This window comes from Pristis pectinata, chromosome 23 (genome assembly GCF_009764475.1).
Source record: "Pristis pectinata isolate sPriPec2 chromosome 23, sPriPec2.1.pri, whole genome shotgun sequence".
Lineage (NCBI taxonomy): Eukaryota > Metazoa > Chordata > Chondrichthyes > Rhinopristiformes > Pristidae > Pristis > Pristis pectinata.
Genome location: NC_067427.1, coordinates 29743624 through 29761981, shown reverse-complemented (window position 1 = coordinate 29761981; position 18358 = coordinate 29743624). Strand labels below are relative to the sequence as shown.

General features: G+C 47.0%; 1 protein-coding gene across 2 annotated transcripts in view; it reads left to right on the top strand.

Annotated features, from left to right (window-relative positions):
- The window catches only part of LOC127582191 (tetratricopeptide repeat protein 28-like), a 167224-nt gene that overhangs the window by 29081 nt on the left and 119785 nt on the right, over positions 1-18358 (top strand). Inside the window, exon 6 of one of the 2 annotated variants that reach the window (XM_052037266.1) lies at positions 3613-3834. The exons of the other annotated variant lie outside the window; for it this stretch is intronic. Coding sequence (XP_051893226.1) covers positions 3613-3834 — 222 coding nt within the window. The remainder of the gene's footprint in view (positions 1-3612; positions 3835-18358) is intronic. 2 annotated transcript variants of the gene reach the window in all.

Here is an 18358-nt window from a genome sequence, read left to right as displayed (position 1 = left end):
GTCTGACCAGCCTTTCCTCAACAGACAATCTGCCCATTCAAGAAATCACATAAAAACAGGATCTGTGGAAAGAGAAACAGTTGATTTTCATTCCAGATGAGTTTAGTAAACCTTCTCTGAGCTGTTTCCAAAGCATTACCATGTGTCCTTAAATAAGGAGACCACTGCTATACACAGTACTTCAGATGTGGTCTCACTAATGTGAGACCACATCTGAAATCACTATAACTGATGCATAATCTCCTTTTCATTTACATTCAATTCCCTTCACAATAAACAATAGCATTCAGTTAACTTTCCTAATTACTTTCTGTACCTCCATACTTGCTTTTTGCGAATCAGGCACTAGGCCACTTAGATCCGCCAGCATCTTAGAGGTCTGCAGTCCTTCCCCATTTAAGCAATGTTTTATTTTAAATTTCCTGTCAAAACGGGCAATTTCATATTTTCTAACGTTATTCCCTCATGCCTTTTGGTTGGCATGGAGATGTCGGAAGGTAAATCATTTGGCACTATACACCCTAACTCTAGTGTGCACTTGTAAGATGGTGCTTATGTGGCTGTCCCATTGTCGGTGCCAGTTATATTAAAACCAACAGTACCGTGTTATGGAAAATCAGCAATGATGAATCCTATCAAAAAGACACCACTTAATCCAGAAAATGGATCTTTTCAAAAAGTGAACCATTTTGGAAATAAGGGATCTTAAAATAATTTTCCAGTGATCTCCACCACTGCTTTCATTGACTAAAAATTGAGTCTGTTGTTGGCTACTTAATTGAAATTGATTATTTTGATATGTCAACAACTCCATTATAGTTGTACTGTGTACCTCTCAGGATATGAAATGGAGAGACTGTTTTCCTTCATCTGATGTTTTTCACTTCTGTAAGGACCATGTCAAGAGTCTAATGGAATACATTTCACTTGTGTGGATGTGTGCAGCTCCAACAACACTTAACACCATCTAAGCCAAATAGTATGCTGGACTGATATACCATCTGCCTTAAAACATTCATTCCATCCATTTCCAGCACACCACAGGTGTAATGAGTACCACTCAAAAGATGTGATTTAGAAAGTCACAAAGGACTTCCCAAACCTAGTATCTCCACCACTTAGGAAGACATGGAAAGTGCACAAATAGGAATACCACCAATTCCCAACTTGGAAATATATCACCATTTCTTCATTGTCTATGGGCTGGGCAAACAGCAGGGACTAGCTTTACCAGTTGGTCTATCTTCTGAAAGGCATTTAGAGATGGACAGTAAATCCTGGATTTCCCATAATACACACATGCTTGAATATGTTTAAAAAAAACGTATTTTTACAAAGCATTTCTATTACAAATCTCAACTATCAGGAAGTGAAAAAATAATTAAAGGAATAATATTGTTTTGCTCCACTGAGTATTTGACAGAATTTTAATATGTTCCATTGCACTCTTGACATGTTCCTTGTAGAGGTGAAAAATATCAGAGAAGATGAGGTAGCTACTCCCACCATTAAAGTGTTTCTTTATCTAGGCTGGTATGCACGCTCTCTCCATATGTTCTTATGTCTGGAGACATTGGGCATGGGTCCACCCCAGTTCCCAACTGTACTGCTGGAGATTAACATACCAAGAATACACAAATTACCAGATCAAGGAACAGGCCAACTTTCTGAGGTTTGTTGAGTATTGTTTATCCTCTGCATTGGGATTTAGGTCTACGTGGCTTTCTGAAGTGGTACAAATTCCATTAGTAAACAAGGCCAGCTGATCAGTTATCAACAATATCTATTAGCAGTTGCACCTCACCTACGGGATTATTAGGGAGATTGACTTGGCAAATTGTCCATCCTGTCCTCTCAGAGACATGTTGACCCCAAAATCAATCCCAGTTATGCCTTCTTGCCCAACCAGTGTAATCATTAGTTGGCAAACAACTAACAAATGTGATATTGAGCCTCATAATTGGTCTGGCCAGGGGTAAATCACTTTTCATGGGGGTGATGTTTGATCTTAAAAGCAGGGCACAAATTGGATTGTTTAAAAGGAATAAAACCCTTTACCCAGTCACTCGAGCTAATCGTGGACTGCTTCATCCAGGTCCTTGTACAAGTGACAAAGTAATTTACCCTAATCCCCTAATGCAGCATTTAGGCCCAGGTATCAAACTCCCTGCTTCTCCAGGCATTGGAATTCCTTTCCAAGCCATCTCCAGCTGCAACAACATCTCATTCATCATCATCCACCTCACCTCCCTTAGAACAATTAAGATGTTCACATCTCATGATTACATCTTCCAAGCTAATGCCCACATACCTAAATAAGAGGGGACCAGGCCATCACTAGCCTATAAAAATCCCTTCAGCTTCATTATTATTGCCCAAAGGATCTGGAGCTCAAACTTGAGCATGCCCAGGCACAGTTCCCATCCCTCACCCTTGAATATAAAATGCCATTATTATTGCATTTAGGGAGGTGTAAAGTCTTCTTAAAATATTTCCTAATAACCTCATCTAACTCAATTAAAAGTATTTTGTGATATTTCGCTTAAAATTAAAGCATATTAAAAAAAAAGTATAACAAAATAGGGGTGCTACAGTGGTGCAGCTAGTAGAGCTGTTGCCTCACAGCTCCAGCGACCTGGTTTCAATCCTGACCTCTGGTGTTGTCTGTCGGGAGTTTGCATGTAGTCCCTGTGACTGAGTCAGTTTCCACTGGGTGCTCTGGTTTCCTCCCACATCATAAATATGTGTGGAGTAATAGATTGATTAGAAACAGTAGATTGCCCTTAGTGTGTTGGTGAATGTCATGGTAAGATCTGGAGGAAGTTGTTGAGAATAAGGGGAGAATAAAATGGGATTAGTGTAAATGAGTGCTTAATGGTCAGTATGGATTTCATGGGCTGAAGGGCCTGTTTCTGTGCTGTATGACTCTGACTCTAAAATGAGGTAGGTAGCTCCTTGTAAATAACACAATGAGCAACTTTATTAATCATAAAATATGTGAGTCCACATCCACCGTCATCTTGACCATGGCATGACTATCAGGTAAAGGTGTGTGAATTCAGCCACAGTTTCTTGCCTTACCATGACCCAAAACTACTTGCTCCTCAATCTGACATATGTGCCACGTTCTCCTACTCGGCTTCAGGTAATAATTTCAAGTCTTATAACCTCACTGACTTCCAGACAACAAAATCTAGTGTTGTGTCCCTTGACATACTTATCACAGACTACTTCATCCAGATCCTTGTGTAATTGACTTAGTAAAGATATGTTCCAGTAGCACAGCTGATTCCAGTGCTCAGAGTGACAGACTGGTGTAGGCTGTGAAGCAATAAGTAAAAATTGGAGGTTCTAAGTTATTGGGCAATCCCATCTCCCTGATGAAAATAAAAGAAACTCCATTAATGGGACAGCGCAGAGAAATCTTTATTGTGTATCTAACTCACGCAGTACCTACCTTGACAGAGGGTTGAACGAGCCTTACTCTGTCTCTAACCCGTGCTGTACAAGGCCTTGGGAGTGCATGATGGGACAGATGCTTTTCATCAATGTAAATGATATTTCAACAGTAAAAAGACAGTCTCCCAATGATGAACTTTTCTGACTTTGCAGCAACTTATGGTAGCTGGGAGGAAGGTGTTTTGCTCTTTACTCCGCATCCATATCCAGCTGCTGGAGAGCTCATGGAGGAGCGCTCCTACTTACTGACCATTCCTGAGATCCTTGAGTTAAAGCTGAAGGCCAAGGTTGTAGTCCTGTCTAGCTGTGGAGATGGAGGTACTACCCAGGATTCTGTGCCATCTTTGATACTGCCCACTGCCTTCCTTAGAGCAGGTAAGTGTATGCAACTTGGCTAACTTTTCAAAATTAAAGCCTATTTGCAAGTTGACATTTGCAATTGCAGCCCCAAGTGGGAGCTCCATGTGGACTGTTGAGTGGCTGTCTGTGATGTGATTAGGAATACACACTCTGCGGGACAGAAAGCAGAAGGGAAGTGTATGCCAGAAATGTTTGGCATAACATATTATTCCTCGATCTCCTGCAGAAATGCACAGTAGGAGTGAAGACCAAATGGATGGATCCTTAATCTGAACAAAGTTACAGGACTAATAATTATTACACCAAGGTACAGGATATTCCATTTCATTTTAGTCCTGCATACTTGAAGTTGTATTATTTATACACATTGGCACAACATTAATGGTTTATTAATACAGTAATAGATAGTAAACAGATTCCGCACAAAAATGCTCATTTATCAAACTGGTGGGAAATGTATGTTAAAAAGCTTTAAATTAAGGAGAACGTATGAATAGAGAATGTTGGTTTAGGGAAAGTGGTGAATATAAATGTAGTAAAGCAAACACACAGTGCTATCTGAAGGAAAGACTATGGAGATGTCAAGGAAGGAGCAACATCACCACCTGGTGTTGGGAGGACTGAAAATTTATTGTAAAGGTTCAAATATTTTGCACCTGAGGCCCTCCCTAACTTGCAATATTGCACAGATTGCCCATCGCGCAACATCAGGCCTATGCCACAATGGCCCAGAACCAAACCAATCACACCCCTGAATTAGAGCAATACACTAGCAGAAAATAATACAATAGTTATGGAGGTAAAACAGTAAAGTGCTCCACAGACATAACTTAATGGTGTAGCGGTTGCTACCGCAGAATAAAACAAGACTCTACTCGGAGGATTGCCAAACAGAACTGGTTTATTTTCCCGCCTTGTGCGGGCCCTTTAAGGGAAAAAAACTCCCGCCCAAAAAAAACCGGCAATGACGTAAGTCCTACGTCATCAGGACTTTCCCGCGCGCGGGTTCTCCCCGTCGCTCGGAAAGACGAGGCCCGCCGCCATCTTGGGCCTCGTCGCTCCGACGCCGTGCGACCCGACTGCCGAGCCGGTTCGCCCGACTAGACGGTGAGTCGCCACACAACCCCCCCCAGAACCGGCGAGACAGTCCCCAAGGTCCGTGGGCTGTGCCAGCTGCCGCTTAGGGGGGCGGCCTCTGCGTCGTGGCGTGGCAACCTCGACAGGCTGTTGCAGATCCAAATGGGCCGGTTTGAGGCGGTCCGCCGTGAAAACCTGTTCCCTGCCTCCAATGTCCAAAATAAAAGTGGATCCGTTATTCCGTATGACTCGGAACGGTCCCTCATATGGTCGTTGCAATGGCGCCCGAGGTGTGCCCCTGCGCACGAAAACAAACTTACAGTCCCGTAGTTCCTTGGGCTGGCAGGATGGGGCTTGACCGTGCCATGAGGTGGGAATCGGGGCCAAGGCGCCGAGCTTCTCGCGCAGTCTTTGTAGAACTGCTGGGGGTTGTTCCCCTTGGTCCTGAAGGGCAGGTATGAAATCCCCGGGGACAACTAGTGGCGCCCCGTATACAAGCTCAGCTGACGAAGTGCGGAGGTCTTCTTTGGGGGCAGTGCGTATGCCGAGCAGGACCCAAGGCAGCTCGTCAACCCAGTTAGGACCCTTCAGGCGGGCCATCAAGGCCGATTTTAGATGGCAGTGAAAACGTTCCACCAACCCGTTTGATTGAGGATGGTAGGCCGTGGTGGTGTGCAGCTGCGTCCCTAGCAGGTTCGCTAATGCAGCCCAGAGACTGGAAGTGAATTGGGTGCCTCTGTCTGAAGTGATGTGGGCTGGAACGCCAAAACGTGAGACCCAAGTTGTGAGCAGCGCTCGGGCGCAGGAATCAGTTGTGATGTCAGTCAGGGGGGTTGCCTCAGGCCACCTCGTGAACCGGTCCACGATGGTAAGGAGGTACCGGGCTCCTCTTGAAACCGGCAGAGGGCCCACGAGGTCGACGTGTATGTGGTCGAACCTCCTACGGGTAGGCTCGAACTGCTGTGGTGGGACCTTGGTGTGTCGCTGGATTTTTGACGTCTGGCAGTGCAGACAAGTCCTGGCCCACTCACTGACCTGTTTGCGCAGGCCATGCCAGACAAACTTGCTGGCGACCAGTCGGACAGTAGATCTGATGGACGGGTGCGCCAACCCATGTACCGAGTCAAAAACGCGTCTCCGCCAGGCTGCAGGGACAATAGGGCGGGGCTGACCAGTCGCAACGTCGCAAAGTAGGGTCCGCTGACCTGGACCAACCCAGAAATCTCGGAGCTGCAGACCCGAGACTGCGGTTCTGTAGCTGGGCAGTTCGTCGTCGGCTTGCTGTGCGTCAGCCAGGGCCGTGTAGTCGACACCCAAGGATAGGTTGTGGATGGTTGGTCTGGAAAGTGCGTCAGCAACGACATTATCCTTTCCGGAGACATGTTGGATGTCAGTTGTGAACTCGGAAATGTAGGATAAATGTCTCTGCTGACGAGCTGACCAAGGATCGGAGACTTTGGAGAAGGCAAAGGACAGAGGCTTATGATCGGTGAAAGCGGTGAAAGGCCTGCCTTCTAGAAAGTATCGGAAATGCCAGACCGCCAGATACAGCGCTAGAAGTTCCCGATCAAAAGCGCTGTACTTCAGTTCGGGCGGTCTAAGGTGTTTGCTGAAAAATGCCAAGGGTTGCCAGCGGCCTTCGAGTAGCTGTTCCAGTACCCCACCCACCGCGGTGTTGGACGCGTCTACCGTGAGGGCAGTCGGGACGTCAGTCCTAGGGTGTACCAGCATCGTGGCATCTGCCAGGGCGTCTTTGGCCTTAACGAAAGCAGCCGCAGCCTCGTCAGTCCAGGTGATGTCCTTGCCCTTACCAGCCATCAGCGAGAACAGAGGGCGCATGATACGGGCTGCTGCAGGGATGAAACGATGGTAAAAGTTGACCATCCCAAGGAATTCCTGTAGGCCTTTGACTGTGTCGGGGCGGGCAAAATGGCGGATAGCATCCACCTTGGCGGGTAGGGGTGTTGCCCCGTCGCTGGTGATTTTGTGGCCAAGGAAATCGATAGAGTCAAGTCCGAATTGGCACTTGGACGGGTTAATCGTGAGGCCGAAATCGCGGAGGCGGGAATACAGCTGGCGGAGGTGGGAAAGGTGTTCCTGGCGGTTACGGCTGGCGATCAGTATGTCGTCCAAGTAAATGAACACGAAGTCCAGGTCTCGGCCTACCACGTCCATCAGCCGCTGGAAGGTCTGCGCGGCGTTCTTAAGGCCGAACGGCATCCGAAGGAATTCGAACAGGCCGAATGGGGTGATAATCGCAGTTTTGGGGACGTCATCCGGATGGACCGGGATTTGGTGGTATCCCCTAACGAGGTCCACTTTGGAAAAGATGCGGGCCCCGTGTAAGTTCGCTGCGAAGTCCTGGATGTGAGGGATGGGATAGCGGTCCGGGGTGGTGGCGTCATTCAGCCTGCGGTAGTCGCCGCAGGGCCTCCACCCTCCGGTGGCTTTGGGGACCATGTGCAGGGGGGAGGCCCAGGGGCTGTCTGACCTGCGAACAATCCCCAGCTCCTCCATGTGATGGAACTCTTCCTTTGCCAGGCGGAGCTTGTCTGGAGGTAATCGTCGTGCTCGGGCATGAAGGGGTGGCCCTGTGGTAATGATGTGGTGTCGTACCCCATGTGCGGGCCGAGAATTTGTAAACGAAGGTGCCAAAATCGATGGGAATTCAGCTAGGAGCTTGGCGAAATCGTCGCCAGAAAGGGTAATGGAGTCCAGGTGCGGGGCTGGTGGGCTGATTTCTCCCAGGGGATAGGTCCGGAGAGTGCTAGAGTGGACTAACCGCTTCCTTCGCAGGTCGACTAACAGGTTGTGGGCCCGAAGGAAATCGGCGCCTAGGAGTGGTCGGGCGATGGTGGCAAGGGTAAAGGTCCAGGTAAAACGGCTGCCGCCAAAGTGTAATTGAAGCGTACGGGTGCCGAAAGACCGTATCGTTGTACCGTTGGCGGCATTGAGTAGAGGACCTGGTGGCCTGTCACGAGTGTCGCGGCCTGTCGGGGGCAAAATACTGACCTCCGCTCCAGTATCAACGAGGAAATGCCGTCCAGATTTCTTGTCCTGAACGAAGAGGAGGCTCTGTCGGCGGCCAGCCGCCGTAGCCATCAGCGGCGGCTGGCCCTGGCGTTTCCCTGAAACTTGCAGGGTGGGCGGCATCGACGGGCCTCCGCACCCCACCTCTGATGGTAGAAGCACAGCTGGTCACCCGTGTCGTCGTCTGCGTTCCTGGGGCGTGGCTGCTCGGTTGCTGGGGCCGGGCGAGGCAGGCGTTGGGCTCGCGGCCTGGTGATTTGACTGACGGACGAACCGCTCTCGCGCTTGGCCCTCCACAGGACATCTGCCCGGGCGGCCACCTCACGGGGGTTGCTGAAGTCGGCATCAGCTAATAACAAGTGGATGTCATCGGGGAGCTGTTCGAGGAAGGCCTGTTCGAACATCAGGCATGGCTTGTGTCCCTCGGTCAATGCCAGCATCTCATTCATTAGGGCGGATGGGGATCTGTCCCCCAGGCCATCCAGATGAAGCAGGTGGGCGGCGCGCTCACAACGGGAGAGGCCGAAGGTCCGGATCAAAAGGTCTTTGAAAGCCGGGTACTTATCTTCCTCCGGAGGCGACTGGATGAAGTCTCCAACCTGGGCGGCTGTCTCCTGGTCCAGAGAGCTAACCACATGGTAGTACTTCGTGGAGTCGGAGGTGATCTGCCGAAGGTGGAATTGCGCTTCGGCCTGGTCAAACCAGACGCTGGGCCGAAGTGTCCAAAAGGTGGGCAGCTTGAGGGCCACTGCGTTGGCTGCTGCGCTGTCGTCCATTTCGCGGGTCCAAAAGCCGTTTGGACCGTCGGGGTCACCAATGTAGCGGTTGCTACCGCGGAATAAAACAAGACTCTACTCGGAGGATTGCCAAACAGAACTGGTTTATTTTCCCGCCTTGTGCGGGCCCTTTAAGGGAAAAAAACTCCCGCCCAAAAAAAACCAGCAATGACGTAAGTCCTACGTCATCAGGACTTTCCCGCGCGTGGGTTCTCCCCGTCGCTCGGAAAGACGAGGCCCGCCGCCATCTTGGGCCTCGTCGCTCCGACGCCGCGCGACCCGACTGCCGAGCCGGTTCGCCCGACTAGACGGTGAGTCGCCACAATGGCATGATTTAAATGTTTTAAAGTATAGAAAGTGTTTATGTGGTTTGTTGTTCCCCCAGCCTCCCAAAATGAATATGCCAACCGACTTTCACATGACTGCAATTAGCAAAAGTAAATCTTACTTTTTTCCTGTTGTTTCCATCTTATCTGCAACTCAGCTACATTTTTGAGAAGTTCATCCCATAGAGTCATGAGTTATACAGCAAGGAAACAGGCCCTTCAGCCCAACTCATCCATGCCAACCAAGATGCCTTTCTAAGTTACTTCCATTTGCCTGCATTTGGCCCATATCCCTTTCCTATCCATGCACCTGCCTAAACATTAGACATTAGACTGAGATCTGTCTGTTCCCAGATGTAGCTCCATTTTAAAGAAGAATTGAGGCCATTATTTGTCTTTCAATTTAATTCCCGTAGTTTAGGTCAGGCCTTATTTGTAGCTAAAAATAACATCCATGAGTGGTAGCCAGGCATGATGGATCACCATGACAAGTAAATCCTGGCAATGTTATTATATATGGTGAGGAGGAACTTCACATTGGATGCAACACTTTAGTTGATCACAGTAATGAAGATGGCGCTCCATTTAAACTCCCACCATGACCACGTACAGCTATCACTCACAGCATACTTCTTAACATTCACCTTGTTGCAAAATTCAAAATCAACTAATCCATTATTTCAAAGCACAGGGCATGTTCTCATTGTGCTTTTCAGTGGTAGAGGTGAGGTATGGGGGAGATGCTGTCGGAGAAGCCCAGCTGAGTAATTGCTGGTATTTTATAGAAAGTACACACTAGCCACAAGGCATTGATGGCGGAGGGAATGAATGTTTAGGGTGGTGAGTGGAGTGTGAGTAAAGCGGGCTCCTTTGTCCTGAATGGTGTTGAGGAGTTTTGTTGGAGTTGCACTCGTCCAGGCAGGTCCATCACACTCCTGACCTGTGCTTTGTAGTTGGTGGAAAGTCTCTGGAGCTGAATACCTCTGAGAAAACCCAAATTGGGCATTTCTGAATAGGTTACTGGAGAATAAACAGCACTTGATGACACTTTCAACCAACCTTCCATTATATTAATGATGCTTGAGAGTAGATTGACTGGGTGGTAATTAGCCAGATTAGATTTGTCCATTTTTGAACAGAACTACCTGGGCATTTTTCCACATTGTTGGGTAGATGTAGGGTGTAGCTATACTTGGCTAGAAGCACAACTAGTTCCAAGGCAAAAGTCTTCAGTACCTCAGCTGGGATGTGGTCTTATGCCATGGATTCCTCCGCATCTACTGCTCTCAGCCATTACTTATCATTACACAGAGTGAATTGAATTGGTGGGGATCTCAGGAGAAAGCTGAGATGACCCATCCATTCATCATTTCTGGAAGAGCATATTTGCAACTGGCTTGGCCTTGTCTTTAGCCCTCACGTGCCAGGCCCCATCATCACTGAGGAAGTGATTGATCTTGGAGTCCTCCTTCATTCGCTGTTTAATTGCGAACTGTCATTTCATAACCAGATGTGGAAGAACTCCAGAGCTTTGATCTGATCCGTTGGTTGTGGGATCCCTTAGCTCTATCTATTACATGCCTGTAATCCTGTGTTCCAGGTTCACCAGGTTAGCATCTCAATTTTAGTTATGCCTGATGCTGTCTTGCCATATATATCTGTGCTCCTCATTGAATCATGGTTGATCTCTTGGCTTGATAGTGGTGGTTGAATGAGGGATATGTGTATTCTGGAGGGCCGAGGCTGTCACGTGACAGCACAGCCCGGCACTTGGTCGAAAGCCACACCACTGTCAATCAAGGCCTGGCTCCACCCCCACCCATTAGGGCACACCTGATGATTGCCTTCAGTAAACACCTTGGTACCTGGGCCCAGGTCATTGGCCTGTTCAAACTACCTGGGCTGGGCTGGGCTGGGCCGCCCCCAGCCCTCCAGCACTATAAAGACTGCTCCATGTGTTGGTTCTGTCTCTTTGTTGCCCCAGTGGAATCATGAAACAATGCTGAAAAGACCATTGGTAAGAGTGTGCATTTCCACAAATTTAGAAGCATCTTAAGTTAGGATTCTCTGGGCATGGAGCCATGCCTGCACTGAGACAAGGGGTGGCATATAGCGTAGTGCTTTTTCCTTGATTGTTTGTACCCAGTCCGTTGTGTGTGTGTGCATGTATTTTACCCCTGTTGCGATTTCCCATGCGTGCTATTACCGATGCGTGTGTGCGTGTGTTGCCCTTATCACCTTTTCCCACGATTGCCTTTGTAAATAAAATCCTTCCTCACCAGACTGTGTTTAGAGTCCATTACTTTTGAGACCTCGAACTTGTCTCATAACAATTGGTGCTGCGAGCAGGATCTTGAGGGTCTTGGCTGAGCATGGATGTGGGGAAGGATGTTTTGGAACAGGGGAAAGAAGGCCGGTGCAGGCACCGAGGACAGGAATCCCGGGTGGACTGATGAGAGTGAGGGATTTGGGAGCTTGACCAGCATGCTGGCAGACCACGGTAAACCAGTGGACTGGGCTGAGCAGTTAGACCCCCATGGTGAGAAACTGGGACACCACGTGGTCGCCCTCCTCCAGAAGTCAGGGTTCCCCAAGGCCAAAAGGAGTCAAAGGGGTGCCTTCTGGCTGCTTGTGTCCCTCCTGAGATGCCAGGTCGGGATTACAGGACACGTTTCCAGAAAGATAGGGAGACAGAGATGCTCCGGCAGCATTGCTGTACACTGCAGGAGGCAGTTCAGACTGCCCAGGCCCGAGCCAATGACCTCGAGGCAGAGGGACTGAGGTCGCCTGCAGGCTGATTCAGCTGCAGCAGGTGCAGGCAGCCCCCCCCCGATCTGGCTGGCAGCCAGCCAGACCCATTCAAAATTCTAGCCCTGGTCTGGCGCAACGACAAGCTGGACACATCGCTGGGGGTTTGGGGATATATGGATGGATACTGACAAGAAGGGGGTGCCCGAAGAGCCGGAGTCCCATCACACTCGCTCTCCACCCTAGGCACCCGAACCCCTGCATGCCCGACCTGTCACTACATGGTCCCAGGTCCGCCACAAAAGGGAGGGGAGCGGGGATGAGGCCACTGCAGGGGAGAGTGCATGGGACCCCTCCGAGACCACGAAGGCCCGGGACTTCTCCATCAAAGAGCTGACCCAGCTGGCGGAGTGGTCGGGCAAACACCTGGCTACGTGGCTGCTCCGACTATGGGACGAGGGCGCCCCCAACGTGAGCCTCTCTCACCAGGAAGCAAGCACCCTGGGGAGCTTGTCTGACCAACAGAGCATTAACAATGCCCCACGGGTGCCACCAGGAGAGGCTGGGAATGACACTATCCTTTGTCTCACACTTCTCCACCAACCCCATAGCTGTTACCAACATCTTCAACTACCCATCCAACATCAAGACTTACTTGAGTCAAAACTTTTGGGAACTCAATCTCTGCAGATCTTTATAAATCCTTGAAGCTCCCACAAACACCTGAAGACCTTTGATCACTTCAGGCTTGACTCAGACATCTAGAATCTTGGCATGTGAAATCAGTTTCTTCCCCTCAGCCAATTCATCACTGCTTTCTTTCAGCTCCATAACATTCCCTGCCTCTGTTCCACATATAGAAGAGTACAGCAGAGTACAGCACAGGAACAGGCCCTTCGGCCCACGATGTCTGTGCCAAGCATGATGCTAAATTAAACTAATCCCTTCGGCCTGCACATGATTCATATCCCTCCATTCCACACATAGAAGAAAATCAGCTGACTGCTATGGCACCATTCTTATTGACATTGTTGCTCACATCATGATCACCTTTGTTATCAATGGGGCACGTTCTTCTATAATATTCACAGACAAGATGTACCTTACTCATGATATTTCTAAAGGTCAAGTGCACTCTGTACAGAACCACACTCCAAATCGTGTTTTCAGTGGAGGAATCCCAGTCCCACTGATGCTCCCAAAGTAGAAATTCTCACTCCAACTGACACTCCCAAAGAGGGAATCACACACCGAGAGAAATGCTTATCATTTTGAAAAGTGTAAAGAAACCCTGCATTAGTTTACATTAATTAAATGTTTTTTTTACTATATCATTTTCAAAGAGCAGTGCAATCTTCAGTATTGTTACACTGTCCATTACACAGTGGTCATGATAGATGCCTGTGTAACACTGTTAAGCTCATCCAGCTTCCCTTATAACACACAATCTTGCACTTGCAGTCCCCTATGTGGCACACTGTGCATTTATACTGCTTCTGAATATTCATTTGCATTGACATCAGATAAGGTACAGTGTGATGTGTAGTTTTCAGTAATGCATTGTGGTAACCGCCTTAGTTAGATTGGATTCACTTGTTCGTTTCCATCGATTATTCTCACAAGCAAATACTTTAGCCACAGCAGCAGCAAGCACACCAAGCACAGCAAGGACTTCTGGAAAACTGTGGTTCTTGTGGAGTGTCTTGACATAGAGTTGCAGGCTGCTCAGTGATTGGCTGTGAGGCATGATGCCCCTTGGCTTTGTGTTGTAAATCCATGTCAGGTCTCAATGCTGTTTTTACAGGCTCTATTTCTGTTTTAAGAGCCAAAAAAATGCCCAAGTCTAGTTCAAGCATGATGACACCACCACGGGGGCATGGGGTGTTCTGACGGCACTGGGGGCATGGGATCCACTTCTGCCCATTTAACATGGTATCTAGTCTCTGCAGGCAGGCCTGGCAAAAGGTGTGCCCACAATAAAGCTTCCGAGGCAGCCTATCGGTAAGGTTATAGATGGAGTAGCAGATGATGCATTCGGTATTCTTATGGTGAGCTGGAATACAGCCTGATAAGTCCCCGTCTGTGGTGTGATGTGAGTCCTTGTGCTGGGTAGCCTCAGCTAGCTCCTTCCTGCAAAACATCTGAAGAGAGATTAGAAATTCACAAGTCATTATGCTTGAAACAAAAGGTGTACGGTTACATAGCCCCTTTCCTGATCTAACGAAGTAGTTTTGAATAGGGAAATGTAGAAGCTAATTTTGCCCGTGGTAAACTCTCACAGCGATGATGATGAGGTACTTTATTTTTGGTGATATGCACTGAGGGATAAATATTGGCAAGGATTACGGGGACAACATCTCTGTTCTTGTTCAAAGTGCTCCCCTGGGAATTTTTATATTCCTCTCAGAAGGCAGAGGTTTTACCTGAAAGAAGGTACCTCCAACAGTACTGCATTGCAGAGCACATGGTCAAGGACAATGTACAAGGATAATATACAGCATAGGTTTTTGAGGTGAACCATTTAGATCGGCCAGAAAAATGGAATTGGTGGGAATACAATTTATAGACTGTATTTCTGCTCAATAATCAGTGCACTCTCCAGTACATTTCCCTAGTACAAATTTGCCTTCATGTTCTCAAGCACACAGCTCAAACCCATTGTGTTGGGAAGTGACTGGTCCATCAGTGACCTGGGAGGCTTTTCCTGGAGGGGTTGTAAACACCAGATGATGAAAATAGAGTTAGAAACATGGGCAGTCATGTCCAGGAATGTCATAAAAACACAGGGCTGCATTGGCAAGCCTTGTTCAGGCTCAGAGGTTTCGTATCCAGGAGGGTTGCTTCAAGTTGTTCTGTTCAAGTGAACTAGGAAGACATCGCGGTGACTTCTTTATTTCATATTTTTATGCAAAATCAGGATGTGCTTACTGAACAAAATGAGCCTAATCCTATTTAAATATGGATTTGTTCTGAAACAGCACAGCTCAGTTATTCGTAATTGGCCTTGCCATAGCATTATATTTGACCAGTTCTCCTTAAGAGGTATGTTAGTGAGCAAGAGGTAACTACCTCCCAGGGGTCTCTTTGTTGTGTCTCATTGTTGCATTACCCTATGGTCAGAAACTATGGCCTAGAAACTAAATTGCACAGTGGATGTTGTTTTGATGGTGTTGAGCTGTAACTTAAAACCAATTGCTGAAGGTGATCAGTTCCTTGCAACATGCATTGTACATAATACAACCTTGAATGGCATGTGTCCATCCATGTAATTTCTACATGCATAAAGAACACATAAGCACATGATTTAGGAGCAGGAGAAGGTCACTCAGCCCCTAGCAATTTGCTTTCCATCATCGGCAAATTTAGCAACCATTCCTTCAGTGCCATCACCCAAGTCATTTATACAAATGACAAAAACTTGAGGCCCCAGCACCAATCCCTGCTCCACTCATTACATTTTACCAACCAGTAAAAGACTCATTTATTGCTATTCTCCCTTTCCTGTTAGCCATTCAATCCCCTATCCATGTATTACTTCCAACACAATGAGCTTTCATTTTCCACAATAATCTTTGATGCAGCCGTTTATCAAATGCTGACTGGAGATCTAAGTATCATAAATCCACTGTTTTCCCTCCAATAAATTGGTGAAACATGATTTTTTTTCATAAAATCACACTGATTTTTTTGATTACCTTGCATTTCTAGGTCTCTTTCTAATAGCATCTAAAGTAACAGATGTTAAGCTAACCGTCTTATAGTTTCCTGCTTTCCATCTGCCACCTTTTGAGTAAAGGAGTACATTTCCTATTTTCTCATGTAATTTCCCTCAAATCCAGGGAATTTTGGAAAACTAAAACCAATGTGTCAACTATTTGCTTGAAATGTTAACTGTTTCTCTTCCTGCCCACGCTGCTTGACCTACTGAATATTTCCACCATTTTCTGTTTTTATTTCAGATCTTCAGCACCTGCAGTTTTTTGAGCTTCATCAGCAACCTCACAGGTCACTTCTTTTCACACCTGGAGATGTGTAAACCCACAGCTCCAAAGATTTGCTTAGTATCACTTGCCTGTTGATTATAATTTTCCTCAATTTCTTCCTCCCCTCTAAATATACAGCAATTTCTGTGATGCACAGAAAATTGGATCTAACCAACAAAGGACAAGCCTACTCCAGCTATTTAAACGGATTATCAATTACTTTGCTTGCAGCTTTTCTGGGAAAGTAACTGTAATAGACCATGCTAGGCTCACGAAAATATATTTGAAACTGCAGCATATCTTAAAATTTGGAGTAATGTTTGTTTGCTAAGATGGGCACTTTAATCATGGCCTATCAGATCAGCATAAACAGGAATGGGAGGAGAAGGACTCAAGATATCTGTTTTGTGGAGGAGTATAAAGGAAAGAGGGAGATACTCTCCGGCCAGAAGCATCTTTTCCCAAATGGTCTTCCAGGAACCAAGGCTCCTACCTTGTTCTTTCCAAGATGCTCCTGCCACATAGTGGGGTGTAGGTTACTCAGTGGGCATCCACCAATCAGGATATCCAAGTCAATAACAATGCCATTCAGTCATGGTTGATTTTTTTAACCACATTCTCCCACCTTCTCCCCATAACCCTTAACCCCCTCACCAATCAAGAACCTATCAATCTCTGCCTTAAATACACCCAGTGACTTGGCCTCCACAGTCCTCTGGGGCAACAAGTTCCACAGATTCACCAGCCTCTGGCTGAAGAAATTCCTCCTCATCTCAGTTTTAAAGGGATGTCCCTTTATTCTGAGGCTGTGCCCTTGGATTCTAAACTCCCCTACTAATGGAAGCATCAGCTCCACGTCCACTCTATCCAGGCGTTCCAGTTTCTGGAGTTTTCACTGGGATCCCTGCTCATCCTTCTGAACTCCATCGAGTACAGGCCCAGAGACTTCAAATACTTCTCGTATGTTATGCCTTACATCCCTGGGATCATTCTTGTAGACCTCCTCTGGACCCTCTCCAGGGCTAGCAGATCCTTCCTTAGCTACAAGGCCCAAAATTGCTTCAAACCTCAGCAGTACATCCTTGCTTTTATATTGTAGTCCTCTCAAAATGAATGCTAACATTACATTTGCCTTCTTTACTACTGACTCAACCTGCAAGCTACCCTTGAGGGAACCCTGAACTAGGACTCCCAAGTCCCTTTGCATCTCTGATTTCTGAATTTTCTCCACATTTAGAAAATAGATTACATCTTTATTCTTCCTACCAAAGTGCATAACCCCACACTTTGCAACACTGTATTCCAACTGCCATAGCTTTGCCCACTCTCCCAACCTGTCAAAGTATTTCTGCAGACTCCCTGCCTCTGCGACTCTACCTGTTCCTCCAGCATTCTTGGTATCTTGACCACAATGCCATCGGTTCCTTCATCCAGATCATTAATGTATAAAGTGAAAAGTTTCAGTCCTAACACTGACCCCCGCAGAACTCCACTAGTCACTGGCAGCCATCCTGAAAAGAAATCCTTTATCTTCACTCTCTGACTTCTGCCAGTCAGCCAATCTTCTATCCATGCTGATACCTAGCCTCTAACACCATGGACTCTTATCTTGTTTAGCAGCCTTGTGTGCAGCACCTTGTCAAAGGCCTTTTGAAAATTCAAATAAATAACATCCACCGACTCTCCTTTATCTAACCAGCTTGTTAGCTCCTCAAAGAATTCTAACAAATTTGTCAGGCAAGATCTCCCCTTCACGAAACCATGCTGACTTTAGCCTATTGTATCATATACTTCTAAGTACTCCGAAATTTCATCCTTAAAAATGGACTCTATAATCTTATCAACCACCGAGGTCAGACTAACTGGCCTATAATTTCCTATCTTTTGCCCCTCTCCCTTCTTAAACAGTAGTGTCATATTTGCAATTTTCTGCTCCTCTGGGACATTCCCTGACTCTAGTGATTCTTGAAGGATACCACTAATGCCTTCACAATCTCTTCAGCTATCTCTTTCAGAACTCTGGAGTGTAGGCCATCTGCTCCAGGTGATTTATCCACCTTCAGGCCTTTCAACCTCCCCAGCATCTTCTCTTTAGTGATGGCCACTACACTCACCTCTGTCCCCTGATTCTCTTGAATTTCTGGTGTGTTACTGGTGTCTTCCACTGTGAAGACTGATGCAAAGTACTCATTTAGCTCCTCTGCCAATTCCCTGTTCCCCTTTACTACTTCTCCAGCATCATTTTCAGGTGGTCCAATGTCCACTCTTGCTTCTCTCTCACCCTTTATGTACTGTATCTAAAAGAAGATCATTGGAATTTTCTTTTATATTATTGGCTAGTTTACCATGGTATTTCATCTTTTCCTCCTTTGTAGCTTTTTTAGTTGTCCTCTGTCGGCTTTTAAAGGGTTTCTAATCCTCTGACTTTCCACTAATCTTTGCCATATTGTATGTCTTCTCTTCTGCTTTTATGCTGTCCCTGACTTCCCTTGTCAGCCATGGTTACCTCGTCCTCCCTTTATGTACTTCTTCCTTGGGATGAAATTCTACTGTGTCTCCTGAATTACTCCCAGAAATTCCTGCCATTGCTGCCCCACTG